Genomic DNA, 19,392 nt, shown 5'->3' with positions numbered 1-19,392 from the left:
GAACATGAGAAATCTTAATGTCATGACTTTAAGGTATGCTTTAATATTTTAGTTGGTTTGCTTGATAATGAAAATTTGTCATGTAGAAGTGATTTATTTGGAACATTTTTGTATTGTGAGAGGTGGCAGAGAATAGGTTGAAAAGAGGAGAGAGAGCAAAGTCACTAATATTAAAGCAACAGTGAGCAGTAGTTTGTTGTACTATTCTCTAGCTATCAAATTCTTATTACACAGCAAATTCAAGAGTTTGACTTAGTCAACTCATTCTTGTTACGTAGAATGTGACAACAATTATCAGAGCAATCTTCATAGGTCTAAAGAATGCCCACAACAAGCCTCGGAGGAGTAGACACATTTTGTTCGAAGCTTCTAGGATCATGAAACAAATTAAATATACAAGTGTATTATATAACAAGTTAACAACGGGGGCCTAAAATCTAGCACAAATGAGCACAAGTTTTAAGGAGGCCGTAACATATAATTAAGAACACATTACTCCAGAGGTTGGGGTAGGTTTACGCAGTATATTAAAATTAGTTCTATGCGGTCGCATTCGGCCACATATTACACATATTATGGGTATATTAATGCATACTTATTTGTATAATTATTTGTATGATACTACGTATTATAAGGACAAAACTAAACTTTTAAATTATGAGAATCAATTATATAAAAATTTCTTGTTGCGAATGGAGATCATTTTACACCGCTCGTAATATTTTTCTGTAAATTATATAAAAAATAACTTACAAAAAAAAAAATAATAATAATAAAAAATTAGAGTCAATTGACCACATTTTTATGCTATGGCTCCGCCACTGTATATATGAATTCTCATTTAAAATTCGCATATATAAATCCGCATAAAAATTCACATATGCGGTGGCCTTCTACATACCGCATTTAAAAACATTGAGTTTATGTCATGTAAACAAAAACATCTTTAAAGAGAAGAGGTTAAGTCAGTTTTAAAGACACTAAAAATGTATTATTGTATGGTGGAGAATTTTTTTTAATTTTTTAATTTTTGAGAAGTTATTAATGTTTATTTATATGCACTAGAAATGTGTTATTGTATTATTGCTCACAGATGACAAAGTGTTTACATGTGTCTCGTCATCATAATATTTGATGACTTCTATTAATAAATATTTTTTTCATTTTTTTCTAATTAAATTTTGATGTTTAAATCGCAATTTTAGTTACAATTTGTCGTTTTATCTTGAAATACATTATTGGAACCTTAGGCACCACTTTACTCTTGATATTTAGTATTTTATGAAATACATTATTGCTACGCTAGAATATATGCATTTATACCTGTCAATATCTCGTCCGGTCCTTTTTAATTAGGCTTGAGAACTCATAGAAAAATGACAAAATTTTAATTTTCAAAACTGCAACAATCATAAAGAAATAAAATTTATTGTTGGAATTCAAACAGGAATGAAGGTAGAGTTTTTTCCAATAAAAATCAATAATATAAATATGTAGATTTTATATCACAATTATGATTTTAATTTAATAACTTTAAAGATGCATGAATCTCTCTGAGCAATTTCCCAAAGAATACATGAGTTATTTTAGTTTATTTCTTAAAAAATGTATAAGAAATTATAAAATTATTATACAATTAAACTTGGACTTCGAATAAAATTAACAAGTAAAGAAAAAGCAGACCCTCGCCAAATCAGAGTCCAGCTGCTCTGAGGTAACTCAAAAATTGAGTTTGAATCGGACCGTTCGATCAGAATCCGGGCCCAATTTGAGTCTGTATCCCTTTAATAAGCGTGCCAAAGAAGATCGAACGGTCCATACCTAAAATCAAAATTTGAGTTACCTTAGGTGATATATGAATTCGCCAAATCAAGCCCCTCCCCTGCAGAATTAGTATCCTCTGAGGTATCTCAAACTTTGCGTGACTTTATGGAAAATCCCAACCGTTTAAATACGTTTTACACGAATCTCAAAGCACACATAATACTGACCCCTACATCACCACCAAATAGGCACCGGACACGTCGGTCACGCAAAATTTGAGATATCTCAGAGGATACGCACTCCTCCGCTGCAAGTCTGCAACTCTCTTCTTCATCTCCGAACCAGACGCGAGAGAGGAGAGAGACTCTTTTGGCGGCCTCTGCCAAAGTTTTTTCAAATTGAGAGAGGGAGGGAGGAGATAGAGAGAGAAGAGCGATGTCAAAGCCGAAGCTTCTGTCTCGAATAATGTCTATATTCAGCTCAAGAAATCAAGTCGGCGTTGATAAGGCGGGAAATCGGTACTTCACTCGTACGGAAGAAATCGATGGCGTCAGTTAGTACCGTGTTTCTTCTTTAACCTTCCCTCGTTTTTGCTTAATTTTTTTAAATAGCCATAGTTTAGGTTCAGGGCTGTTTCAATTTATCAAAAATAAAATAAATAAACAGCCAATTGTTGTGGGTTTTTAGTTTGTGTTAGCAGAATTAAGCTTAATTTAGCCTTCTGTTTTGAATTTATTAAAGTATAAAGGCCGAGAAGAGATTTTTCTTGGCTTTATTACCATGCCAAGCTGATAGTATATCTGTGCTGCCGGTAACCTTGACCTTTTCAAGTGGTATGTACCTACATTTACCGTCTAAATTGTGAATTTTGCAGTGAAAGAGAAAAGATGGGTAGTTTATAGAGGAGAACAGGATCCAACTGCTGTACCAGGTTCAATATATATATTTTTTTAATTTTCTCTTTGGAGTTTCAATTTTCCTCTTTTTATCATGCGCATCACTTGTCTAACTGCCTTGATAATTGATCAGTACCACTGCATATGATGGCAATTACCAGTAGCAAATTAAATCTTAATTAAACTAAAATGCCACACATAAACACAAATCAAGGCATATGACAAGATACCACTCACATTTCCTATTTGACTATCCTTTTGAAAACTATAATGTATGTGATTGCAGTTGAGTGGATTTGCTGGTTGAATGGCCAGAGGAAGAAAGCTCCCACCCCAGAGGTTTCCTTTCGTATATATACTTTCCCCTTTTCTTTGCTCTTTGTGCTTGGGGGGTGTGTGTGTGTGTGTGTGGTTTGGTTAAGGGTTTCCGAAAGGTGCTTTAATTAAACATGAGAGAGTGAAGGTTGATGCTTAAGGCTTAGTTGCTGGCACCATTGACCGTACTGCTTATACATTTGTACCACACTGTGAATCCCAGTACCAGCATAATGTGTTCATTACTTATTTGTGAGTCCTTACCAGTGCAAAGTTGTGTACGTCCTCATCAAATAGCCGTTGTTGCTATCGTACCAGTTGTAGTTGGTTTAGCACATGTACCTCATAGTTTAGTACTCATCGAGTACGGTTTATGGTTGTTTCAATCCTCAGGAATTGATGGAGTTGGAGGCAAGGCGCAAACGCGTCAAGCAAAATATTGAACGTACTATCCCTTTTCTGTTATGGAATTTTGTATATACTTGTTTATCTGTTTACTGCCTTATTAAATGTTTCCAACTATTTGTCAAAATGTAGTTTTGAAAAAGAAAGAGGAAGATGAAAGAAGTCAAGGTGCAGGACACAGCAAGGTTATCGGTATGTATTTATTTGACTTTCAAATTAAATGTATGCAATTTTTTCTTAGAGCACCAACTAATCTTGTGTATTTCTGTATATTCTTCAATTCTAATTAAAATATTGGGCTTATTGACTTAATATCTATTACTTTAGAATATCAAATTTATATATGCTATTTTGTGCTCTAATTCGTCTCATAATACTTCAGTTAATCAATCTATTGACAACTATTAATAATCATTGTAATCAATTTTAAAAGTAAGCTTTTTCTGAAATTGTAGAAAAATCAGATTCTCCCGACCTGAAGAGCTTCATGAAGCAGTTTCCTGATCTTTCTCTTGATCAAAGTCAAGGTACATAGTTGTTGCTGGCTCCAACTGGTATGATACCAGGCATCATAAGTTTGTCTTGAAAATCAAAATCATACTTGTAAGGAACACGAGGATGCACACGTGGTTGGATCCTTTTAGAAAATTTCCAAATAAACATAAAGCAAGTAGCTATTCTCTTGTAAAATGGTGTATGCTATCCGCGAGAACTTTTTACTGTCAGCCTATCTGGTGTGACCCTGCTAAGACTGGAAATCAATGAGGTTATGGGTCAAGTTCGAGTCAGAGTGTCTTGACCCAACCAATTGGCTGGGTTAGTTTACACACTACCTGATTTGCTTATTCTTGATTTCCCTTTTTTAATTAAAAATAAGATGCTACACTAAATTAGCCCATAGAAAAATATATAAATGATCGACATTATAATATCTGTCCAAAACTAATGAAGTTTAGCAAACTGGACCTCAACAGAGCCGTATGCATTATTTGAAATCATTATCACTAATTTGTGGAAGTTGTACAGTTAGCACTAGTATTGTATCATTATCGCTAGACTTTATCTCCCCCATTGCTTTTCTATTTTAGGAGGTATAACTTGAGGTACCTCTATCCTGTTGCAGGTGCAGAGGAGGCAGCCAATCCATCAGTTAATACCAAGACTAAAGAAAGGTGATTTTTTTTTTTTTTAAATTCTTTCTTTCCTTTTTTGGTGTTTTAAAACTTATGTTGCTTGGTTCTGTTCTAAATTGAGTTTATAAAGTGTGCGTGTTGAATTAGATATTTCTTATATCTCAATAAATTGTGGTTCTATATTGCAGGCCATCAGAACCAACAGGCTCAGGTGCAACATTCCAACCGGGTACATGGCAACCCCCATCATGAAAACTACACTGAAATCTATGAGAAAACTAGTTTCATTATCATTTTATCTTTTTTTTCCATTATACATTAACCGTTTGGTGTTTAAATAAGCAGATAGAAAAAGAAACGACAATAGTGACCTGTTAGTTGATTTTTTATTTAATCACTGAGTGTTACTTTCCTTTTTCTTTTGTGTTTAATTGTGTGAGAACAAAAGGCCATTTAAGTTTTGTAATACGAGTGTACTGGATTACCAGTTCTGAATTCTGATGTTTCTCTAGCATACACCGTGACATTCAGATTCAGGCACTTGCGTGTGTATCATAATTAACCGTTTGCGCTCACCAGTGGCTAAGTAGCAGGCTGAACATTTCTCTAAAACATGCTACATTTAAAATGTGTTTTTAATAAAAAAAAGGCAATAAATTGGATTAATTTGTGAGTTTTTTTTTTTTAAAGGGTTAATATAATATTATGAATTTTAGAGGGGGCAATATGTAATTTCAAGATTTTTTAGGGATATAGATGAAATTCCCCCTTATTTTTTATTTTTTTTGCATGTAGACACGTGTTTGTGTGCCCAACCGTTTAGTTTTGTTCTTTCATGTTTTGCAAGATGGTTATTAAAATGTACTTCTATTAGTCCTTATTTTGACACCAAAAAATTTGCACTTTTCTTCTTTTTTAGTCCTGATATTTCATGTGCTTCTGGAATAAAAAAAAATGTGGAAAAAACATGTCCACTTCTCTATATATAATACATCAAAATCAAAGGATCAATACATATTAAGCAAAAAGAAAAGAGACGCTAAATGATCAAACAAATGGGCCGAGGAAGCACTAAAAATTACACTAGTTGATCGTAAGAAACACTACCAGGAATAATTATATGATGGATATGAACTTTTAGATCACACAACTATAGCTTTTTTAACCAAACCACAGAGTAAAGCCCACAAAACTTAAAAGCCCGAATTGGAGGAACACGGCAACTAGTTCTGAAACATAAAATTGCCAAAGCATAACAATAAAAAATCTCCAATAATATGGATTGAAAAAGGCAACGGAGAGGGGAACCTGCATTTTGACGAAGCTGATACCCTACCGTGTAGACTGAGATTCATATCATCCATTTTAACCTGACACGAATCTCAAAGAAGATACACATGAACCAAGGGGACCGGATCACCTAAAGCAACCCAATTTTTTAACCAAGATACAGACCGTCCGATTCGAATCCAGGTCAATCCGGTCCAAGGTAGAGCACACGGCCCCTTTAATCTAAGGGTTCAGATCTAAACTCAAAAATTGAATTACTTTAGGAGATCCGAGCTATGAACGAAGCATGTTTCTTGTAATAAGATCCATTGAACATGAGTTATAATAATAATTTCAGACTTTCAGTTATTTCAATCTCACTTGTTAACGAACCATGTAAAGAAGCATTGGCGAAACTAGTGTGGATGGTTATTAAAGAATATGAAGTTGTTTAGATAATTAAAATAATACAACCAAATATGTTGATAATACTGGAATCAAACAAGAATTTCGGGTCAGGTATACATTTTACAGCTGAACTCTAAATTACATTTTTAGACAACATCAAGCTTGAGACTTGCACAACCATTGGTTGTCAAATAATCTATCTTACAGGTTAATAAGAAATTAAACCCTCAAACACAAATAGGTTAGTAGTTGCTTCCTAAGTGTTATCAGACAAACCATAATAAACATACGTTAACCAATTCTAAACCAGTGTCCCCCCGGTACCTGAGGTACAATTTAAAAAGATGGACGGCCGAGATTAATCCCAACTGGACCAAACTCAATCTGGATCAAGTTGGGACTGGGGAGCTGCTTTGAGATTGGTGCCACATGAAAAGAACGATCCAGAATTATAGCTTGCACCGAGGGAACCTGGGGTGATACAGATTCTTAAAATATGAGGTCTCACATATCACATTCCCACAAGGAACAAACACCTCAGTGATGTCAGTACTTGGCTAACTGTGCAACGAGGTCAGCATGCTTATCCGACATAAATGACCTCACCTTCACTCGGATCCCCACAGTAGCAGGAGAGCATTCCTTCACACCAACAGCAGCAGGGAATTCTAAAAGCAGTACAAGACAAAAGAAAGAAGTCATATACAACTCGTGGATGGATGTTAGGATCCATAGATAAGAACTAAATAAAAAAATCTCATAACATTTATAGGGCAATTGCGAGGCATGTTTTACTTCATTACTTTGATTTCTCTGCTTTATTAACTTAGGCCATGCTCCAGCCAAGGGGAGGAAAAGGGAGGGGAGAGAGGCAGCGTAAAGAGCTTACCTCCTCTCTGATTTGAGGGTTACAAAATTTTGAATAGTTTGTATACAGAGTTCACCTCCTCTCCCCTCCTCTTTCCCTCAAAATTTATATTCTGAAGCAAGTAGGAATCGGTCAGTTCAGATCACCCGTCCCCTCCCCTCCCCTTATGCACCCTCTTCTGGATCACAAGGTTAGAGTTTCTATCAACTAGATGTATTTACTTCACCTAATTTAGTGTTTATAATTCTCCATGTAGTAGGTAAGGTGAAACATAAATTGATCAAGATTATAGAAGTACATGGGAAATGAACATATCAACTGCAAATAGACACTCACTATCATCAACTCGGGCATAAAGTAAGCGCTCTCCCATCCAATGCCTGAGAGGCCTGGACCTGATTCGGGTGCTCCTCCTCAAACCACCCACCTCCTCGAGAGCTCCCTCCACAACTACAAAAGGTTAGTAGGTAAGCAAATTCTCTCATTAGTATCATAAAATAATATATATGAATTAAGCATGTCTGTTTATTATAAGGACTGTTTATTTCTCATAATGAAATATTATGCAATAGATGTAGCCTTACATCCCATTACAGAGATGTTGCATGGAGTAAATTTGGCCCGACTCAACCAGGCTAAGACAGGTAGAAGCCAATGGTCTGGTTCAGGATTTATCAAATTTCTCAGTGGGTTGAGTCTAATTCTATAATTACTAAAAGTTTACATTAACCAATTAGAAACGTATAACAGGAAACAAATATTAATGTGTCCAGATCTATTGAATTTTGCGAACTTCTCAATGCTGACAGTGACCCAACAACATAGATAAAAATAATAAGAACCACTAGAGTGGATCCCGTTCGAGTAAATATTTCTTGAACCCACTAGAATTCAAATTGGACCTGATCATTCTTGTTTTCAAATTAAAATGAATAGCCTGACCTCAACCATTGACTAGTCTGAAGGAGCACTGCAAAAACCAATACAGACAGAAGAATAAACTCACTTTCCATGTTGCTTCTCCTCTTCGGTTGTCTCTTGTTTCTTTTCTTTGGAGGTGCCATTTGCTCATCTCTCTTTCCTGGAGGCTCCACAACACCGGCACCTACTTGTGCCTGCATCGAATAAAAAAAGAAGTCATGATGATATAATATAAAGTCAAAGCAACAAAATTAAGGATTACTTAGCCAGTCTGATTTTCGATGCTAATAAGAGAAAAATGCACAAACCATAGAGTTATCTGACATTGGAGTCGGAATCTCGGAATGTATGTCCAACGAAGAGTCTGTTGATGCATTATATTAAATGTTAGTTCCTAATTACAGCATAATATAATACCATTTTCAAATAACATGCATTATGTAGGCTAAGGTTTATACACCCTTAAGTTTTCACAAATGTGCCCCAATTTCTACAATGTCTCTTTTTTTGTCCGGATTCCACATTAGGCTAACACAGGAAAAGGGTTAATTTTAGGGTTCTGAGTTTATCTTTACTGAGTACAGAATCAAACCTTCTGTGATTAAACATTGGACCTCACTTGAAGAAAGAAAAAAATAAAATAAAACTTCTCTTGTGGGAACCAATATTTTGCCTCACCACTGAGCCAGTAATAGTAGTACATCACTTGTAGTAAGAGTAAGTTACACAAATGATCCTTAAAAGTATCACCCATTTACCATTATGATCCTTAAAGTCATTAAGTACCAATTTGATCCGAAGCTATCCATTTTGTGTTGGTCCGTTCTTACTACACGTGCCGTTATAATCACCTTGGACATTATCATGACATAGATGCCCATGTGGATTTTCTAATTTGTTAATTGGTAATAGCAATAGGACCGATCTGGCAGAAAATAAAATTTTATGGATACTTGAAGAACCATTGTGTAATTTACTCTTGGTATAACTACTATTTTGCTTATGTAACATTGTATGCTTGAAATGTCTCCAATTAACCAAAATGGACAGAATCTGAAGAATCTAGTTTTGAGAGATTCACCTGCATGTTCAAGCCCCCTTTTCTTGCCTTTTCTACTTGAAGCTTCTTTTATGACCACTTCTTCCTGTTGTAAGAGAATTTTGAGTAAAAGAACAGATCAGGTCGGTAAGGACCTTACTGGCACAGAGTAAGAAATATGCATTGTTTGAATCTCTCTTTTTTTTTGAGGTAGTAGACAGTCACCTTCCAAATTTTTCAATAAACTCGATATAAATTCTTTAAATTGTTTGCTTTTGGGGTTTATGCAAGGTTAACATTTTTCAGTCGATATAATGCATCGATTGAATTTGAATAAAGTAGCTAAAAATTTAAACCCCGACTAGGTAATACCAAACGAGGCTGTAAATATGAAGGTAAGATGTGTGGTTTGAGAGCAAGAAATGAACAACAAATTTGGTTCTTTTAATTTTCTCATGATTTCATTTATCATACCTCTGGTTGATACTCCAATGGCACAGCAGATGGTGACACCTTGATATTTACAGGGGGATTCTCCATTGGCATCCCAGACGCTGCAACTTCTATGTTGACAGGTGAATTGTCCCGTGGTGAATGCATCTCTGGTCCATCTGGCATGTCATTGCCAGCGTCGTCATTGTCTGAGAAGTTGCCACCTCTTGCTTCAAATGTCATTTCAGGAACCTGAAATAAATATAGAATTTAATGTTAGACAAAAAGCACACAATGTTGGCCCAACAAAATCAATTTGATCAATGCTAAGTATTAAGTATGGTGGGCTCTTTGCTAATCAGGTCAGAGTTGGTGCTTTATTGCTGCTTGGTAACAATTCAAATTCCGTGCAAGCTAACATCTAAAACCTCATTGCCAGTTTTTCATCTTACTATCCCTTTTACATTTCTGGAGAGGGCTACTGGTACACTACAATCTCTCCTTGCCAGTAACCAACCTGGAAACCATAGATGCTATTTGGTGGTTAACAGGAGAGCATTGTCGCAACCAATATGGAACACAATATGGGCTGCACAATGTTGGGCACGGCCCTTGAAATATACCCAATGGTACCGGCACTGTTAATAGACAGCTTCAGTACTGCAATTCAGGTCCAGGGGCGGGGTTTGCAAGTTATTATTGGACTATGCTTGCTGTACTTTTTTACTTCAAAACTGACTTTTAATATCTACTTAGGTTGTAAACTTTTCTTTCGTTAATACAAATTGTTAGCGGGCATTTCACCCCCTAACCTTCAAAAGAAAAATGTTAACCAGATACCTTTTCTTGTGAAGGAAACTCTTCCATTTCTACATTAGGACTACCAGAAGGTCCCGCATGAGATGGTGTGTCGATTTCCTGAAACATGCATACATACATAAACAAATAAATAAAACCATTTACCTAACAAGTATATAAGTGCAGAGAGAAAAGGTACTAGCCTCATTTTCAAAACTAAACTGGTAGCCGGGTGAAGTGCTCGGACTCCTGACAGAACCAACCCCAGGTAGTGGATTGGTATCATCATCACTAGAATATGCAGCTGGATTTCTTCCAAAAAATTTCCTTTTTAATTCTTGAAAGGAAACCAATGGGTCTTCTCCTCTGAGTTCTCTCAATCTCTCTATTGATGGAAGTTGTGTCCAAGGGGACCTTACAACATCCAATCTGGAGAATTTCGGTATTTCGGGAATGACCAAGAGAGGTATCACGTGTTGCTTAAGGTTTAGCAAGTCAAAAACCATTGCCACAGCCTTCGCTTCATCGTCAGGAATGCTCTCCAGATTTGAAAACAGCTTCTCAAAAGAACTTGACGCATACATCTCTGGCACTGTTATGTTGAATGGTGGAGAAAAATTATATATAGAGAGAAAATTGGCCTATCTACCTAACACTGTCATTTTTTTTCAATCGGCTTAAAATCATTTACCAAAAGGTTCCTATCTTAAGGGTACAACCATTTTAGCTCAAGAGTAGTCTTGTCCAGGAGTAAACCTGTGTGCACCAGCCTTAGGTCACTAAGCATACTGCAATCCATGAGCCTGAATATAACAAAACAAGTATTGAAGAAATCAAACCTTCATTGATTACATTAGAAATGCTCGATGAAGCTTCATTTTGTGATCCAGAGAAATCTGTCACTTTTGTAGTTTCAGGGGGTCTGGTACTTTGTGCTGGAGCACTGTTTTGGCATGTACATGCAGGCTGCACTTTTATAGGTAAAGGATGCATTGGAAGAGGGACAAACTTAGGTCGTTTCCTATTAAAAAATATAAGAAAGAATAGAGAACAAAAATATAATATAACTTGGGAAAACTGACGGATATTACAACACAGCTAGGAGCTAAAAAAATGTTTATTTCAACAACCAACAATCAACCAAGCCTTTAGTCCCAAACAAGTTGGGGTAGGCAAACTGTTTATTTCAAGTATTCATAAACTAAAAAAAAAAAACCTGACAATTAGAGCAAGAAATGAATGAGCAAGTTTCAACCATGACTACCAGCTTTTTCAAAAAAAAAAAAAAAAGTTACCATGACTGGTGCCAATACAAATAAAAAACCTTTCTGTTAGCTTTTGGTTTAGTTTGTGCTTATCTGAGGCTTTTTGCTTCAGATACAGATTTGTGATATAACAAGTTTATACCAGGCTACTTTGTGTAACATTGCACCACACAATGAAATTTAGGAGGTTTTCTTTATTAATGGGAGAGTATGGGAAACAGTGGTATACATTTGAAGTCCTAGCCCAGTACGAAACCTCCTGGGGTGATCATCCTCCACCACCTTAAATACTCTTTCTCCTATCATTTTTGCTTCCCCACCCAGCCTCTGGATCTCTGCCACAGCAGCTGTATTCCATACAAGAGCATAAGATAGTGGAAACAACTTTTGATGTTTTATTAAATGTCGTAAATAATTCCTGCAACCAGCACTTTACAGGGTTTCCTGAAACTGGGTCAATTGAGCATTAACAGCCCTTACTAACAAAATACTGCAATTATTATCACACGAAAAAAAAAAAATTGATCAGTTTCTGCTATTGTTGATATACGCTACCTATATAATATTAAAATGAGCTTTAAGCCACTAATGCTAAATTTTGCAGTATTTACAAGAAAAACTTAGAAACTCTCATATTCTTTTTTTGAAATGCCATGACAGAAGCTGTCAGGTGGTATGAAACTCTCATATTCAAATACAAAATTAACATCCTTTTCAGGGGAAGATCCAGCATAGACGGTAAGGTGAGGCAAAAGTTCAGGTTAGGGCATAATTTTACAATTATTTTGGAAATAAAGACTATCTTATAATTAGTTTCTGTTACAGCAATAATTCTTCAGGTATATTATTACAATTACTTTGGACCAGTGGCAGCAAATGTCCACCCTGCCCAAACATAATGCCATTCTAGATTCTTTTGGATTAATTGCAAAAAAATCAAATAGATAAAGTCAAGGTTATGTCCAGCATAAGTAACTAAGCTGCATCTAATATTTCTCTATTGACCAAATCAAACCATAACTTATAATAACTCCAACATTAAGCATCTATCTTACAGATTTCAGTAATAGTTCAACTGGAAATATATTTTCAATAAAAATATGTGATTATCTACAATTCTTGGTGTAGTTTCAAAATGTTGCACGACCATCTACAGATAAACACCACTATTATTAGCATTACCTTCCAGTTCATAGGCCTTCTTTATGAAGGCTTCTGGATCTGAAATGTGATCCAATACAGTGAAATCAACAGGAACGACCTGCTTAGCCTTCTCATTCCTATTCAATTATATTATTGTTAGGTACTTTTACATCTAAACAAGTAACAAAAAGAACATCAGCCAAGTATTCTCAGGTCAAGGTAAGCAAGTAGGGACTAGAAAGAGATCTTTTTTGTGCCTGATGTGGTACCAGTACCACTTAGTAACAGCTTGTACATCAACTATGATATCTGCACAAATGATACTGTGATTGCTACAACAGATCACTGCCTATAATCTATTTTATATCATGATAACTATTTACCATTGTTCATTAAAAGAGAGATTGAGACCTAAGTATTACACATGCAAACTAGGAATAAACTGTCATCATCCACAAAATTATGATATGACATTTATGTAAAACCTTAGTATTCACAATATAGTTCCTGCCAAAAATAAGATTTTCTAATTAAATTTGCACTCTCAGAGCAAATCAGAGGGAATGGAAACAAAGAACAGAACCAAAAAGAAAATGCTTTTTGAAGTAAATAACTCACTTCTGTATTAGTTTAAATGGACTTATGTTATAAACAAGTCCAAGTCCAGGCCTCCCACGTGATCTTCTATCCTCAACAATCTGCTCTGGATGAGAGCTAACTTTTCCACTTATTTCCCTCTCTATCGTTGTCTTGTCTGGAGCTTGACTAGGGTTGTGTGAATCACTACTGATGCTTGGCTGTGGCTCCATCATCTGACATGCAAAAATAAAAGCAAAATTCCTTAATTGATCAACAAAAAACAAACAAAATGGACTCGAACAACATTTGTCTTCTATTTCCGTCTAAATTTACTTGTTAACCAATAACACAACCTAGTAAATTGTTCAATAATATCCTATCAAGTCAATTAAAGGTATGCAATGCGAAAATTAACAGCAGTAATTAAGCATGCAATTTAAAAAATTAATATTTACATTGCAATCATTTTCTGATTGAGGAAGGGGATCTCAAATCTGAATATCAAAAGGCAAGGGAAAACTTACTGCAGCTTTAACAGATTCAAAATTTGGATCCCCATTTTTTCCCTCATAACTATCTTTTCCAGTTTTATCTTTATCTACCATACTGCTGTTGGTATTTGAGCTCGGTTTGTCTGCATGGCTGCTAATGCCAGGTAGGGGCTCCACTTCCTGACATAAACATTGAATTATAGTGTCTTAAGTAGCTGTCTATCAACAATAACTTTGAACAGCCAATGAAAAGAGAGGCCCAAAAAATAATCACACTCTAAAAATAGATCCCTTCAATTACCAACTAGAGAAAACAACATTTTTTTTCCTAGTTATACTTATGAGAATTTACCATGTCTTCAACATCCCAGCCTTGTCCCTGGTTACTGTTTCTGGTATCACACCTCTCAGTCTGTAGACTGTCTGAATGTGGGCTCAACTCGTCTGCACAGCTATTGTTGAGAGGTCGTCGCTCCAACTGCTGCATACAATGAAAGTACAGCACTACAATGAGCTTTTTTACAACACACTTAGCCAAAAGTCAAGACAAACAAAACAATCAATTAAAAAAGTTCTTTTTCTTTTTCCTTCTACTAAATGCTCGGTAACTCAACGAGAAACATAAACGGACGTAACATAAAATCACATGGATGAACCATACCGTGGATTCTGACGATTCCAATTTTACATCACGTACTTGGCCCTCAAAACTCTTTCCAGTTTTATCTGTATCTATGGTTTGTGGATTTCGACTTGGCTTCTCATCATGGCTTATAGTGCTACGTTGTTGCTTCATTTTCTGACATGAAAAACTAAATCAGTGATTCAATTAAATGTGTAATGTACAAGTTCAATGCTTGAACATAAATAACTGGACCAATTCATTTCTAATCCCTTTTTATCTCTTTCTGAATGTGCTTAGGATTTGGTAACAAAGGGTCAAAGTGACAAGTATGGACAATTGTGAATTCAACAATTAATGCTCCACAACAGAATTTATATACTAACTTGGATAAGGACAAATAAAATATCATAATAGGGAAGCAGTTCGGAAAAGAAGCACAATGGGAACACAAAAACAAATGAAGATAACAAATATTTAATCAATTCTAAAGTCCCTCTCAAACACATCAGAACTGTCGCCTGATTTTCTGATCTTAGGTAAATTCAATCAAATGACATATTTAAATAAAAATGTTATATATATGCTTATCTGAACCCCATACTTCTTTACAAATTTTCTAAAACTGACCCCCATATCTAAGAAAAAATAATTAGTAATTTGTGCATGAGGAGGGTTAAAATGCACCCTCTTTTTGTGCTCCTAACGTGCACCCTCCTCTTATATCTTCATTTTCAAAGTTCAAATAGTCGATTCGAATCTTCCAACGTGTTCTTCATATTAAAATGTGCTTGGAGACCAAATTTTATATTTTTGTGAAATTTTTTACTATTTTTTCAGAATTTTTGAAAATAATCACTTTGCTGAATTTTTTATTATTGTTTAGTTTAATAAAAAATTCTGAAAAAATAGTAAAAAATTTCCAAAAAATGTAAAATTTGGTCTCCAAGCACATTTTAATATGAAGAACACGTTGGAAGGTTCGAATCGACTATTTGAACTTTGAAAATGAAGATATGAGGGGAGGGTGCACGTTAGGAGCACAAAAGGGAGGGTGCATCTTAACCCTCCTCTTTGTGCATATATATTGACCCCTATAGTAAAAAATTTCTCCCTCCGCCCCAGGTACATTAAAGTACCTTCTGTGTGTGTGTGGATAAGTTTCAGTTACAAGCAGAATATCATATGCATGGATAAGCCTTACCATGGGTTCCAAGGAGGCTAAATTGCAGACCTGATTTTGCCCCACAGAACATTTTTTCCCAGCTTTATCCCCCTCTTTCTCTGTGGTGTTTGGATTTGGGCCTGGACATTTTTCAAGGCTCTTGTTGCCAGACTTTGGGTCCTTTTGCTGACATAAAAAATGAAATCAGTTTACAAATTAGATTATACGACCCACTAATTATAAACTGATAAAGCAAAAACTCAAAAGGGATTTGTTTATTATGTCCTTTTCTCTCCTTCTGAATTTGTTCAGTAATTCATTGTTAGGCAAACTTTACATACAAATGTAATAAAGGGAAAGTAAGGGTGGGGGCTCAAGAAAGATATCTTATCAATTTAAAATTACATGTGCATTTCCAGAAAAACCAAACAAACTCCAAAATCAAAACTAAACTGGGGGCTTAAGTTATACACCTATCAGATCTGAAAAATAGAGAGATAAATGGCTGTTACTTATGGCACTTCAAGGGCATTAAAATCCATCAAGATATAAGATCACGATGCAAAGGAAGAGTTAAAGGTAAGAGTACCAGCACTTTGTACATATGGTCGAAAAAAGCATCCATCTGGTCCACCTCCGACAAAGCGATGGGGAGGGAAAAGCCGATATCGGCGAGTGTGCGAGGGAGGAGAGACAATGCGGTGGAGAGATGCGAGAGCGGATCGTACTCTTCTTCCATTGATCTACACTGAGATGAGAGAGAAGAGACAATGCGGCCGGCGATGCGAAAGGGGAGAGCACTGGGGGTTTAGGTTTTCCGAAAAGAATGAAATTTTGAATTCGCGTAAAGAACGCAGTTTAGCCGCGCGTAAAGCGACAAATAAGAAGCGGTAGAACGAACGGATTCGAAATTCGGATAAAAATAAAAGGGCTGGCAACGAGCCGGGCTCGGTGAGCTCATGGCTTGTTCGTTTTATCAATGAGCTCGAGGCTCGCTTGTTTTGATAACGAACTGTCGAGTCAGTTCATGAAAATTCGTGGACTAAAGTTCAAATTTATTAGATACTGTATTATAAAGTTAACTATCATAAGTTTGTAATTAGATTCATACATATTAAAATATTAAATTTTCAAATTCATACAATATAGTTCATAAAATAAATTCATACTTAAATCGAGCGAGTTAGATTCTAGCTCAAACTTGTTAATTTTGAATCGAGCTAATGATGAGCTGGCTTGTTAATAGCTCAGTCCACTAACGAACGAGTCAAATGCAGGCCACGATCGATCCACGAGTTACGAGCTTTTTTGCCACCCCTAATTAGGGGTGTTCAATCGGTCAGTTTGGTTTAAAATGATTAAATCAAATTTTTGTTCAGTTTTTCAAAAAAAAGAACTGAACTGAATCGGTTATATAAAATATTTCTAATATTTCAATACAAAAAATAAATAAAATAATAAATATTTCTATTTAAATTAAAAATGATGAAAAATACAAAAAAATTATAGCATTTTTTTTAAACCGCAAAAAAATTTTGCGGTTTGGAATTTCAAAACTGTAAAAAAAAATTGTTGTTTTAGATTGAATTACCGCAATTTTTTTTTGCGGTTTGAGTAGATTTCGAAAAAAAAAAAAAAACTATCCAAAATTTGATATATTTTTTGGATATTAATACAATTTCGATGTGTTCTTTTCACACTCGGTGTGAGATATCATTGCATCATCTGCTTTAATACAATTAGTTACGTCATATTTGATTCCAACAGATATGATCACCACGTGATTAACGCGTTATGATTATATTTTGTGAAATTAATCACAACGTGATTAGGACGGTACGTGATTCAAGTTATAGCGCAATTAGTTATGACATGTTGTGGCACATACTTTTTTATGTTTTGAGAACTCGCGTCATACAACCTGTCATTTAGACTAAATTATATTAAAATGTTCAAGTCAGTGATGATAATATATTAATATTATATACATGAATTGTATAATTATAAACCGAATTTTTTTTTAATTATATAGATAGACCCGTAGGTAAATTTACTGTAATTTTTAAAAGTATCATTTTTCCAAAAATCATAAACCAAAATACTACGATTCTGTAAAATTTCAAAAAATAGCATGACCGCATCCCCTAGGTGCGGCCACTTTTTTTCGGGCCGCATCTAGGCGATGCGGCCATCCTTTTTTATTTTTTTTTCTTCAAGTTGAACTGCTGCATGAGAAGGCAAAAAAAAAAAAAAGGTGGAAAGTGACCGCATTTTCTAGATGCGGCTATGCTATTTTTCGAAATTTCACAGAATCGTGGTCTTTTGATTTATTAATTTTGGAAAAATGGTATTTTTAAAAATTTCGGGTAAATTTACATATGTCGTTTATTCAAACTCATATTTAAATTTGTATTCTAAAATACTGCATGTCCAGAATTGATGTCGGAGAAACGAGGAAACGAGAGAAGGAGAACGAAAAAGAAAAGAACTAGAAGTTAGATCTGATCTGTTTATGTTACAGGTACGTTTGGATCGTGCAAGGATTAGTGCAAGAATAGCGATTTTTGGGTTAGTAGTTGAGAATAGTGATAACCCAAGGGATTCAAGAATAACACTAACTTTGACTATTCTGGATTAGTAAAAATGTTGTTTGGATTGTGTGTTTGAAATAGCAATGGAGAGAAGGAATATAATAATGATTTATATGTTTTTATCTTTTCAACTAACTTTTATATTTATAATGGCTTGTTAAATATATATGAAGCATCATATTTTTCAATAATACTTTAATCTAATATTTAAATTAATATTATATTGTATTAATATTTAAACTAATATTATTTTATTTTTAAATTAATATTTAATTTAATATTAAATTTAATACTAATCTAATATTTAAACTAATATTATTTATTTTTAATTTAATATTTAATTTAATATTTAGTTTAATACTAATATAATATTTAAAGTAATATTATATTACATTTAACATTTAAACTAATACTGTATTACATTTAATATTTAAACTAACATTATATTATATTTAATCTAATATTTTATTTAATACTAATTTAATCTGTATTATATTTATTTAATATTAATTTAATATTTAAACTAATATTATATTATATTATATTTATTATTTAAATGACTACGATATGATATTTAATCTAACATTTTATTTAATATTAATCTAATTTAATATTATATTTATTTAATACTAATCTACATTTTAAATTGATATTATATTACATTTAATATTTACACAAATATTTTATTTAATACTAATCTAATATTATATTATATTTAATACTAATCAAATGTTTTATTTAATACTAATTTAATATTTAAACATACTTTAATTGAGAGGAATCAAATATTTTATTAATATCACTAACTCCACTAGAGCTATTCTTGCTAACCCACCATTTCTTTGGATTAGTAGAATAGAGCTATTCTTGAGCTAATTCAATTTGCTAATTTGTGTTTGGATCACCATGATTTGAGAATAGTGGAGCTAATCCAAGAATAGCTCTATTCTTGGGTAATATTTTTAATGTGTGGATTAGATCTGAAGATCGAATAAAAGCAGATATTTAATAAGCGAGGCAGTATGTTAGATCACAACGATGACGGGGAATATTATATTTTTATTGTTTATTTTGTTCCAAAAGGACAGTGACTTTATATAAAGTTTGCTGAGGGAACGCCAGAGAATGTGGTGGGGATTAGGCGCGCTACTCGAGAGCACCTCCTCAATAACTCAGAAGGCCAAGTTTACTTTACAGAACAAATACTATGTCGCGAGTAGCGCTGCACAGAAAATTCGTACTTTGTGATTCGATTCGAAAATTTTTATAAAAAATTCGATTCGAAATA

At 34.3% G+C, this 19,392-nt stretch overlaps 2 protein-coding genes across 7 annotated transcripts; one reads left to right on the top strand and one right to left on the bottom strand.

Annotated features, from left to right (window-relative positions):
• The first annotated feature begins 2,064 nt into the window (after positions 1–2,064).
• On the top strand, positions 2,065–5,025 carry LOC144561789 (NADH:ubiquinone oxidoreductase, 17.2kDa subunit). Its single transcript, XM_078310882.1, has 8 exons — positions 2,065–2,317; positions 2,639–2,695; positions 2,947–2,999; positions 3,369–3,420; positions 3,513–3,572; positions 3,836–3,907; positions 4,504–4,552; positions 4,702–5,025. Exons 1-8 carry the CDS (start codon positions 2,200–2,202, stop codon positions 4,763–4,765), a joined length of 525 nt encoding a protein of 174 aa, XP_078167008.1. The 5' UTR covers positions 2,065–2,199; the 3' UTR covers positions 4,766–5,025.
• Positions 5,026–6,262: 1,237 nt separating this feature from the next.
• On the bottom strand, positions 6,263–16,357 carry LOC144561683 (uncharacterized). Of its 6 annotated transcripts, XM_078310716.1 has the most exons (16): positions 16,103–16,357; positions 15,553–15,699; positions 14,388–14,525; positions 14,079–14,207; positions 13,760–13,906; positions 13,275–13,468; positions 12,696–12,793; positions 11,743–11,860; positions 11,088–11,269; positions 10,452–10,840; positions 10,291–10,368; positions 9,493–9,702; positions 9,061–9,124; positions 7,395–7,508; positions 6,680–6,858; positions 6,263–6,499 (listed from the first exon to the last, which is right to left on the bottom strand). In XM_078310716.1, exons 1-15 carry the CDS (start codon positions 16,250–16,252, stop codon positions 6,737–6,739), a joined length of 2,280 nt encoding a protein of 759 aa, XP_078166842.1. In that variant the 5' UTR covers positions 16,253–16,357; the 3' UTR covers positions 6,263–6,499; positions 6,680–6,736. The 6 variants fall into 6 exon arrangements, with proteins under 6 accessions (XP_078166842.1, XP_078166843.1, XP_078166844.1 ...); XM_078310717.1 differs by lacking the exon at positions 15,553–15,699 and having other exon boundaries at positions 16,103–16,332; XM_078310718.1 differs by lacking the exons at positions 6,263–6,499; positions 6,680–6,858; positions 7,395–7,508 and adding an exon at positions 8,239–8,343.
• Positions 16,358–19,392: the final 3,035 nt, after the last annotated feature.

This window comes from Carex rostrata, chromosome 11 (assembly GCF_964058835.1).
Source record: "Carex rostrata chromosome 11, lpCarRost1.2, whole genome shotgun sequence".
Taxonomy (NCBI): domain Eukaryota; kingdom Viridiplantae; phylum Streptophyta; class Magnoliopsida; order Poales; family Cyperaceae; genus Carex; species Carex rostrata.
This window is presented reverse-complemented; position numbering and strand designations above follow the sequence as displayed.